We start from the raw sequence: 11,393 nt of genomic DNA, 5'->3' as shown, positions 1-11,393 counted from the left end.
ACCTAGGCCAACTGGAACAACTTAGTGAGTCCCTGTCTCAAAAAAAGAGAGCTGGAATTCAGTAGACCTTTCCTATCCTGTGCTATCACATAGGTTTTCTTTCCTTAAAAAAAAAAAAAAAACATACAGAAGCCGGGCGTGGTGGCGCACGCCTTTAATCCCAGCACTCGGGAGGCAGAGGCAGGCGGATTTCTGAGTTCGAGGTCAGCCTGGTCTACAAAGTGAGTTCCAGGACAGCCAGAGCTATACAGAGAAACCGTCTCGAAAAACCAAAAAAAAAAAAAAAAAAAAAAAATATATATATATATATATATATATATATATATACACACACAGAAACTGACTATGTATCTCTGGCTGGGCTGGCCTGGAACTCACTATATAGTACAAACTAGTCTTAAACTGACAAAGATCTACTTTCTGAGTGCTGAGATTAAAGCCATGTACCACTATGACAGGCATTAATACATTCAAGAGACTCTGAATCAAAAATTGAATGAGCTGGGCATGGTGGCGCATGCCTTTAATCCCAGCACTTGGGAGGCAGAGGCAGGAGGATTTCTGAGTTCAAGGCCAGCCTGGTCTACAGAGCGAGTTCCAGGACTACACAGAGAAACCCTGTCTCGAAAAACCAAAATTAAAAAAAAAAAAAAAAAAGAATGAGGCAGGTATGGTGGCACATAACTTTAATTCCAGCACTGGGCAGGCCAGGCAGAGGCAGTCAGATCTCTATGAACTGGAGGCCAGCCTGTCTACATAGTGAATTACAGGACAGCTAGGGCTATGTAGAGAGGTCCTGTTTTATAAAATATAATGATGATGATTCTCTGATTTTTTTAAAGACATGTTAATTTCATTTGTGAGATATAAACATGAACATGCGGGGAAAACGACGTTGAATACCGTCTGTTGATTTTGTAATCGTCAATAATGCTTTAGAGTAAGTAGTCCAGTTGTCCCCACTTTACAGATGACCAGGAAGGGACAGAACGCCTCCCTGGAAACTAGTCCTTTTCCATCCCGGAGCTTTCTCTGAAACCTCTCACTTCCTTGTCCCACTTGGGAAGATTACTTTGTCATAGGGAACAGTGAAACCGTCTTTTGATGCAGCCTAATTAAGAGACACCTCTCAGCTGTAGCAGCACAGAAATTCCAGCATATATAGAGGCTGAAGCAGCATAATAGTGAATGCCAGGATAGCTTGAGCGTTAAGGCCTCTCTCTCTCCACACATACACAGAGTCACACTTCTCACTTTTAATCATTTAAGAACATGACATTTATTGAAATCATCTTAGAGATGAAAAGGAAAGGGTTATACTATACAACAACAGAAACTCAGTCCCTGAACGGTCCCACCCCATGACTGCTGCCCTCCAAAGGTCCACTGTAAACAGTAAAGTCACCACAGAATTCTTCAGGAAGTTCAGGCCTCAGCCCCACTTCTCCTGGCAATTCCTTCTCCTTGTCACCTTGAATGCCTGGGTGTAGGGGAACAAGAGAAACAGCTACAAGGGAAAGAGACGAGGGTCTAAGGACCACAGCAGTGACATCTGGGTCACGCTGAGCAAATACATGTAATTTTCGTTCATTCTTGGTTGGTTCATACAAGCCCAGTCAGCACTCAGGGGTCTAAGGCAGTGGTGGCACCAGGGAAGGGCTTAAGGCCTCTGGACTCTGGAAAACCTGTCTCAAAAAAGACAAAATGGTATATCTTTTAATCACAAACATACATTCTTGAACCATACAACCTTATTGTTATGTATTTTCAAAAATAATGTTAATTCTAACAGTACCTTAAGGAAGCCCAAGCAAGGATCAACTTCAAGTCCGAAAGCATGAATTTCAGAGCCCTGGACCACTCCTCCTCCGTGTTCAGATGGGTCCTGATGGAGCAGCACTCCCCACTGTCCCAGACATCCTCCATCAGCCCTTCCTTCACATGGATCCTATAGGGCAGGCAGGGGCATCTCTCATCCCTCTCCATCTCCTCCACAAACTGCTGAAGACAGTCCAGGAAGGCCTTCATCCCACAGTCAAACTTGTTATTCAAGAAGACGCTATGGCTCCCATCAGAGAATAAGGGCAGCACGCCATCACCAGTCAAGGACTTGAGATAGGAATGGTCCCCAAAGGGAACCAGTTGATATCTCTGGAATTGCAGTCCAGCTATCTTGGACAAGCTGAAGAGCAGTAAGACTGTCTGTCCCCAGGCAGAACTGATCTCAGTCCAGCCCACCCGGACCCCGGGGAGACAGCCCAGCCTAAAATTGTTGATAACACCCAAGGGACCCTCATCTGAAATGGTAAATGTGGTGTTGAAGATATTGGTCTCTCTTAAGCGATACAGCTGACTCAGGGCATACGCCAACTGGTTCTCCACACTGCTCAGCTGGTCCATCAGCTCCAGCTGTTCCATCTTGAAAACAGAGTACTCGACCCTGTGCTGCTCATGCTGTTTATACAGCTCCTTGCTCTCGGCCTGGGCTGCTCTGAGTTCGGCGGCTACCTTTGCATGTTGGCCGTCTAAATCCTCCAGCTCCTGGGTCAGCCTTGCTTCCTCCTGCTCCAGACTGGACAGTTCAGCACAAAGCTCCACGTGTAGCGCCTCCCTCTCTTCCTCACTCACCAGCAACTCTCTGTCCTGGAAACTTTTGTACTTCTGGTTGTCAGATGCCAGGAGAGCGAGCTGGTCGTCTAGTTGCATCAGAAGATTGTCGGTACAGTCCACACACAGCGGGTGGTCCACCACCTTTTGGTCGGAGAGGATTTCGAAGGTCTCTAAGACAGTATTTTGGATAGTGTTCATAGTTCTCATGGAGGCAGATTCACCAAGCAGAGTAAAGATACAGCAGGCACTTTCCTGGGGCGTCGTGCCACCTTCAGAGTCGGGTCCGCCAGAGGTAAGCAGAGTAAAAGCACAGAGGGCACTTCCCTGGGACACCCTGCCACCGTCAGATTGGGGTCTGCCGGAGGTCCTGACCTGGGACTCTCCAGAAACTGGAATCTCTGTGCGGGGATTGGCGTGGTGCTGGACTTCCAAGGGCCCCCCCTGCTGCTGTAAGCATTTCAGGGGTTCTTTGCAGCGCTGGCACAGGAAGAGGGCAGGAGACATTCTAGAGTTCTACACTCCCACCAGAGTCTAGTTTTCTTTGCAGCGTATTTGGAAAGGGACCATCCCTCTACCTCCCTCTTTACCTCATCACAACCCCCATTGGGCTACCTGTCGACCTATAGCGTCCTTCAGGCCCTCGATTCCCTAAAAGGGAAATGCTGCTTATCTTGTTGTTCTCCTTGGAAGTTTTAAAGACACACCTTAAACTATTTATAACCTTATAACACTTAATGCATTTACATCATCTTTAGAAAAAAGTCTAAGCCAAGCAGTGGTGGCACACGCCTTTAATCCCAGCACTTGGGAGGCAGAGGCAGGCAGATTTCTGAGTTCGAGGCCAGCCTGGTCTACAGAGTGAGTTCCAGGACAGCCAGGGCTATACAGAGAAACCCTGTCTCGAGAAAAAAAAGAAAAGAAAGAAAAAAGAAAAGAAAAAGAAAAAAGTCTAAGTTGGGTATAAAGGCACATGCCTGTGAGAGATAAAGGCTAGATCTTGAATTTGTTTGTTTATGTATATTTGAGGTGGAGTTTAGCTGTAGAGATAACCTGAACTCTACAGGCCCGCCCGACCTTCCCTACCTCCCAGGTGATGGGATTAAAGATGTATATCACCACACATGGATGTTGAATTTGTCTTCTGCCTAAACTAGACAGTACCAGGACAAGCTGGAGACCTACTGAGAACTTACCTTAAAAGAAAAAGAAAGAAAAGTCTAGGTGTTTTGACACAAGCCTGAGATCCTAGAATTGTCACCAGCTGTAGTGACATAGTACCAGACTATCCAGGTACAGCAAGATTGTCACAGAAATGAAAAACAAAAAGACACAGGTGCCTGTAATCTTAGCACTTGGAGCGTAGAGGCAGGAGTTCAAGGTCAGCCTGGGTTCTAAGTGGCCCTATCTCAAAATATAAACTCAACAAGAAGCTGAGTCATATTAACCCAACTCCAAGGTCCAGTCTGCTTTCCAGCCTCTCTCTTCCTGTCTCGCCACATGACTTGATTTTAGGCTGTCAGTGATTCATACTTCCCACCACCCAAATTGCCCTCTTCCCTTTTATTTTATTTTTTTAAAGGCTTATTTATTTACCTGAGTACACTGTAGCTGTCATCAGATACACCAGGAGAGGGCATCAGATCCCATTACAGATGTTTGTGAGCCACCCTGTGGTTGCTAGGAATTGAACTCAGGACCTCTGGAAGAGCAACCAGTGCTCTTAACCACTGAGCCTCCTCTCCAGTCCATCCCGCTCTCTATTCCTTTTTAAAATCGAGTTTTTAAAACATATTTATTGTGGCAGGGAGCATCCATGTTCTGTCATGTGTTATCTTCTACCATGGGGGTTTCAGGGCATTGGAAGCAAAGACCTTTCCCCATGGAGGCATCTCCTCCAGGAAGCCTTCTCTGACCTACAAAATCAGACAGCTTTCATAATACACTTAGAATCTATTATCACCCAGTATAACAGGCATTCCGCGGAAATATTCTCATTCAGTTCATGAAACAAAAATGGTTTGGAGATGTGAGTTTTTACCATCAGCTCAGCCATGGACTAAAAAACGTCAGTCAATACTGTAATCCCAGACTTCAGAGGCTGAGGTGAGAGGACTATGAATCAAAGGGCAGCCTGGGCTACATGTTAAGAGCGGGCCTCAAAATTAATGAGTGCAGGAAAGAGTCAAGAATTACTAGTTCTATTAACCCTTTTGACCGCTTGAACATATCTCTGAAGTAATAAATAAAAGGATGAATAAATAAATTCCTATCTCCTCTTTAAGTTAATTATAGAACCTCTTCTCCAGTCGGTCAGAATTCCAGAGCCTGCGACGCAGGCTAAAGATAAACAAGGCTCAAAACCATAGTGGACCAACCATTTGCTCTGAAATTAGCAATAGCAGCTGCAAAGGCATCTGAAGCCCTTGTGCTCACAGAGATGGGTGGGATGTCCACGAAGGCTCCCTTTTCTTTCCCAATGTTTTTCCCCAAAGGGTTGAATGACTTTCAATGTCATAGTCCCTGAGCTATGTGACAGGACAAAGACAACTCAGTGATGCCCATTCATACCGACCCTCCATTAAAACTAACAACAATTGCAGCAGACCCGAGTTTGGGTCTTCTGAAGACAGTACCTCAGAAGAGAGAAGACAATGATCAGGGGGAACAGACAGCTTGGTCTTCCTTCAGTGGAGGAGTAAGTGGAGCTAGACTGCTGCTCTTAGGAGAAGAAACCCCTCCTCATTTCTGTAGGATGCCCCCCACCCCCACTTCAAGTCCCACCTTCTCATCCTCACATCCTAAGGATGAGGAGCCAGTGAGACCTCCTCAGACTGAACAGTGACCCTGGGAAAGCTTTCTTTCTTTCTTTCTTTCTTTCTTTCTTTCTTTCTTTCTTTCTTTCTTTCTTTCACCAAATTGCAGGTGCCAAGGAAGATCACTCAATTCCCTGGGTCCTGTTGCTGAAGAATTCTGTGAGAAATTATAAAGTCACTGTGTCCCAATTCCTATATCTTAAGCCCACTGTAATATACCTCTGTTCTCACCGCTCCACTGATGACAATCCTCTTGCAATGCCAAAATTCCTATGGAGTCACTAAATTTAACCTCTCTAGACCAGGAAGCAAAACTTGAAGCCAACATTGAAGATGAGAGAGGAAACACTGTATGTGACAGTCACCAGTCACTTTGGAGTGAAGACACCAGAGGAGATGGATGGACAGATGCAGCTGGCTTCTGAGAGGAGGTGTCCACAGTCACTATACGTGTGGCCCACCAAGCAAGACTAAACCAGGGAGACGTTCCAAGTAAGGTATGGTTGGAGGTTGATTGCAAAGCCTTCTGGGAGGAAAGGACTGTGAGGAGACAGTGAAAGGCCAGTGGATCACAGCAAGGATTAGGAGTTGAACTGTTGGGACTGGAGAGAGGGCTCAGCAGTTAAGAGCACTGGCTGCTCTACCAGATGACCTGGATTCAATTCCCAGCACCACATGGCAGCTCACACTTGTCTGTAACTCTAGTTCTAGGAGATTCGACACCCTCACACAGACACACGTACAGGCAAAACAAAACACATAAAAGAAAACATTTAAAAAAAAAGCATTGAACTGTCAAGATATATGATAAATATGTGGGGTTTGGGAGTAAGAGAAATGAGAAGAACATAGAATTTGTACAATTCCCGTCTGCAGTTGTCCTTCTCCATTCTAATACAAATAGCCGATCTTTAGCTGCTCCTGATATGATACAATATTTGGATGCAGAGAGCCTGTGGTACTAATTTCGTTTCACTAACAATTTACTTATGAACTCGATGTTCAGCTTCTGTGTTTGGAAGTGAACGAAGTGCAAGCTATCTTAGAGCACAGCCTGCATGGACAGTCAGGCAGGGTTCGACTAGACACAATAGTACTTAGAAACTGTTGCCAGCTGTGGTGGGACCTGGGACTCCAGAGGAAGGCCAGCCTGGGTCCAGAGAGAAAATAGAAATGAGTGAGTGTCTAAGAAAGGAGACAGGTATTGGAGAAGGAGGAGGTGAAGAAGGAGAGAAACACATTGCTCGGTAAGTGCAGCCAAGCAGTGAGGATCCACAGGCACCCACCTGTGCTGAAGGAAGGCTTCTCAGGTAGTTTAGTGACTATCTCATTCCAGGGAGGATTATTATTCTCTTCTCATGATGTCAGGTGCACTATGTCTCTTTCCACTTTCCAGCTTTGGGCTGGAGCTGGGCCAGGAAAGCTCCTGCAGTCTGCATGAAAAGTGCATTCATTATCTGCCATTGTTTTGGAGGAAGCCAGTCACTGACACTCATGTGTCTCAAATATTGCCCAGGAGGGAAGTACTTGGCTATGGAAGGTCCTTCCTTGCATTCTCTTTCGCCCTGCCTAGCTTTAGGCTTAAATGAAAGAACTGAGATTTGGAGCAGGACTGTGTATCTTTAGTCCCAGCCCTAGGGTGGTCCCTCCTTCACTGTCTCAGTTCATGTCCTGCAAAGTCTCTATGAGATCTTGTTGTCTATTGTTAGCTCAGTTCGTAGGAGGGATGCTTGAGAAACATGCAGGAAGCCTAGGTTTGATTCCCAGCAGCACAGAAACCAGGTACGATTCAACAAGCTTGCCATGCTTAGCCCTCAGGAGGTGGAGGCAGGAGGGGCAGAAGTTCAAGGTTAACCTCAGGTTCTTAACCAGCAGATTAGGATGCAAAAGACTTGTCCTTGAAGGACCAAAGCAAAAAGGGAGGTCTTGCAGCTGATAAGAAGTTGTTTCACTTGGGTCTTCGTTCTTCTTGAGTTTCATGCGTTTAGCAAATTGTATCTTATATCTTGGGTATCCTAAGTTTCTGGGCTAATATCCACTTATCAGTGAGTACATATTGTGCGAGTTCCTTTGTGATTGGGTTACCTCACTCAGGATGATGCCCTCCAGGTCCATCCATTTGCCTAGGAATTTCATAAATTCATTCTTTTTAATAGCTGAGTAGTACTCCATTGTGTCGATGTACCACATTTTCTGTATCCATTCCTCTGTTGAGGGGCATCTGGGTTCTTTCCAGAAGACCAAAAGTGTGGACACTTTGCCCCTTCTTAGAATTGGGAACAAAACACCCATGGAAGGAGTTACAGAGACAAAATGTGGAGCTGTGATGAGAGGATGGACCATCTAGTGATTGCCATATCCAGGGATCCATCCCATGATCAGCTTCCAAACGCTGACACCATTGCATACACTAGCAAGATTTTGCTGAAAGGACCCAGATATAGCTGTCTCTTGTGAGACTATGCCGGGGCCTCGCAAACACAGAAGTGGATGCTCACAGTCAGCTATTGGATGGATCACAGGGCCCCCAATGGAGGAGCTAGAGAAAGCACCCAAGGAACTAAAGGGAACTGCAACCCTATAGGTGGAACAACAATATGAACTAAACGGTACCCCAGAGCTCTTGTCTCTAGCTGCATATGTATCAAAAGATGGCCTAGTCAGCCATCACTGGAAAGAGAGGCCCATTGGACTTGCAAACTTTATATGCCCCAGTACAGGGGAATGCCAGGGCCAAAAAGTGGGAGTAGGTGGGTAGGGGAGTGGGGGGGGGGGGTAGTGTATTGGGGACTTTTTGGATAGCATTGGAAATGTAAATGAGGAAAATACCTAATTAAAAAAAAAAAGTTGCTTCCCTCCTGAATGGATGTGGTTGCCTGAGCGGACAATCTGGGCTGCTCTCCAATGTAGAGTATAGCCTGCCCATTTTAGGTCACTTCCTCCTCTCTGGGCTGCTTGCCCTAGCCTGCCAGACCTTGGTGTTGTGTTCCTACAATCCAAGGTTGACTGCTGAGTTAGGACAAGGATTTCTTATTTATTTATTTATTTATTTATTTATTTATTTATTTATTTATTTATTTATTATATGTAAGTACACTGTAGCTGTCCTCAGACACTCAAGGAGAGGGAGTCAGATTTTGTTACGGATGGTTGTGAGTCACCATGTGGTTGCTGGGATTTGAACTCCTGACCTTCGGAAGAGCAGTCGGGTGCTCTTATCCACTGAGCCATCTCACCAGCCCAGGACAAGGATTTCTTGTGGCTTCAGTCTTAAAGGGGATAAAATGGGTTTGGAATCGCTGGTTTTTATATAGTTATATAGTCACTCGGTAAGGAATTAACACGCCTGTGTGCAAAGGTAAGCAGATGGCCTGAAGTAACACAGAGTGACGTCAAGTGCAAGTAGAGATGCTAGTCTTCCATCCTGCCCTTAGTTAGCTTGTAGCTTTTAAACCTCCATGTCTTAGGCGCCGGCCAGAGGGAAGTTGGTCTCTTGGCCATTCCCAGGACCATCTTTGGATCTTCAGGCATTTAGCTGGTCAGAGCTGTCTCTGTAAGTACAGTAGTGTGGATACCACAGTCTTTCCAGCACTGAGGATCTCCTGCCCCTGTCACCCACCCTTCAGGACTCCAGAGCATCTCTGGTGTCTCACTTTTGCCACCCATAGCATCTCCTCCTCCTGGGCCACAGACCACCTCTCAGGTCCTCACACTGCTTTGAACACACTATGTTCCCCTGAAATACAAGAGCAGAAAGGCTGATGGGAAACTAGGCACATGGAACAGTAAGTGGCAAGAATGAAAAGAGAGGACAGACAAGACAAGAGAGATGATGGCTCAGCTGTTAGGATGCTTACTGTTCTTGCAGTTGACCTGAGTTCAGTTCCTAGCACCCAGATTGGGAGGCTCACAGCGACCAATAACTCCATCTCCAAGGAATCCATGGTTTCTCCAGGCAACTGTTCTCATGCACATATCCACAGGCATACACACATGCATAAACAAATTAGAAATAAAATACATAGAAAAAAAATGGAGAGCCGGGCGTTGGTGGCGCACGCCTTTAATCCCAGCACTCGGGAGGCAGAGGCAGGCAGATTTCTGAGTTCGAGGCCAGCCTGGTCTACAGAGTGAGTTCCAGGACAGCCAGGGCTACACAGAGAAACCCTGTCTCGAAAAACCAAAAAAAAAAAAAAAAATGGAGAGAGCTCAGTGCTGCCCTTGCTCTTGCACACATCCCATGGAAGTTCTGTGCTGGGTGGGAAAGATGTTCAGGGCACCGGACTCTGCATGTGGGTAGGGTACAGGAATGTCTTTGATTGTGAGTGTGGGAGCTAGTGCATTGTAACAGTGCCCCAAATCTTTTTTGTTTGTTTGTTTGTTTGTTTCTAGTGTGGGAGTAGTTCATGATAGGATTTCTTTTCTTTATATATATTTGGCCGCCCTGGAACTCACTCTGTAGACCAGGCTGGCCTTGAACACACAGATATCCACCTGCCTCTGCCTTCCAAGTAAGTGCTGGGATTAAAGGTGTGTGTCTCCCTTGCCTGGATAGGGCTCCAGATCTTAGTAGTACCTCAGATCTTAACTCAAGTATGATAGAAGTACCAGCCAGGCTGTAAAACTCAGACATCACCTTCTGCCAAAATGATTATAAAGGCCAAGTTTATCAAAGTCCATAATTCTGGAAAAGTCCAAATTTACTGACCTTTCTTTAAAAAAAAAAAGATTTATTCATTATTATTCATTATTATTCATTAGTACACTGTAGCTGTCTTCAGATGCACCAGAAGAGGGTGTCAGATCTCATTATGGGTGATTGTGAGCCACCATGTGGTTGCTGGGATTTGAACTCAGGACCTTTGGAAGAGCAGTCAATGCTCTTAACCATTGAGCCATTTCGCCAGCCCCTGACCTTGCTTTTTGGCTTCTGTAGTTCCACTTCTGGTTAACTGTTCTTATTAACTTAATTATGTCAACCAAGAACATGGTTTTGTGCTTAAAAGCTCACTCTGAGAAAGGCTTGGGACTACATTGGTATCCTAAACACCCACCCAGTTCTTAGCTGCCTAATAAAGTCTTTCTATTGGTCTAAACCTATGTCCAAGCAGTCTTCTCTGGTGAATATCCCAGGACACCATGTGATGTGTATGATGTTTGAATGTAGGAGAGGTGGTTGGGTCACTGCAACTTTTAAAATAACCACAGGACTGGCCTTACCTTACTACTGTCTAGATAGATATAGCTGTATAGACAGGCCAAGTTCCCATGAGATGGTCATGTAAGGAAGCCCTGGGAAAATAATCCAGGGTTATTTGCTATGGTTGCCTATGGTCTGGCCTTCCTGCCTAGCCCGGCCCTCGGAAGCTCCATGGGCAGACTGTAGGGAGGGTGAGGAAAAGCTTCAGCCAGCCTGCATAGCTCATCGCCAGCAGGAAGTAGAGATTCAGATGCTGCAGCCCTGGGAAGGACCAGAGGTAAACTGGCTGCCCAGATGCTCTGGTCAATGACCTATCCTTTTCCCCTTGGGCTGAACTGGTTACTAGTGAGGCCAGGACAGTCTTTTTGTAGGGGATGAGGGAGAGCCCTGGGACTAAGTGGCCTCTGGTTAATCACTAACCTGCCTGGGCATGAGGCATTCATCTAAACTTTCTGGTCCAATAGATACCTCAGACTACCCGCAGTGGCCTCTCTTACCTCGATTCCCTCTTTCTCCCTTGCCCTGTTTCCTCTTTTTGAATCCCAGCATCCAGAGAGTTCTTCTGAGGTCTCTTTGTAGGCTTTCATCTTTAACCAGAGCAGCAGGCCCCGGGCTTGTGATTAATGGGCTCTGTGTGATTGCTTTGGGCTCAGTAGCTTCTAAGAATGGACACAGGTTTGGTAACTGCACCCTCTATAGAAACTGATCCCTGCAGCCTCTCTAGGAACTTAACAGATTTATAGTGTGGGCTACATGGAAAATGTGAAATT

At 45.8% G+C, this 11,393-nt stretch overlaps 1 protein-coding gene across 1 annotated transcript; it reads right to left on the bottom strand.

Moving 5' to 3' along the window:
• Positions 1-1,660: 1,660 nt before the first annotated feature.
• On the bottom strand, positions 1,661-3,114 carry Becn2 (beclin 2). The gene is made up of 2 exons (XM_021166753.2): positions 1,796-3,114; positions 1,661-1,685 (listed from the first exon to the last, which is right to left on the bottom strand). Exons 1-2 carry the CDS (start codon positions 3,112-3,114, stop codon positions 1,661-1,663), a joined length of 1,344 nt encoding a protein of 447 aa, XP_021022412.1.
• Between the last annotated feature and the right edge of the window lie 8,279 nt (positions 3,115-11,393).

This window comes from Mus caroli, unplaced genomic scaffold (assembly GCF_978045245.1).
Source record: "Mus caroli unplaced genomic scaffold, Mus_caroli_1 scaffold_1, whole genome shotgun sequence".
Classification (NCBI taxonomy): Eukaryota; Metazoa; Chordata; class Mammalia; order Rodentia; family Muridae; genus Mus; species Mus caroli.
The sequence above is the reverse complement of the archived record's forward strand: the minus strand, read 5'-3'. Positions and strand labels throughout refer to the sequence as shown.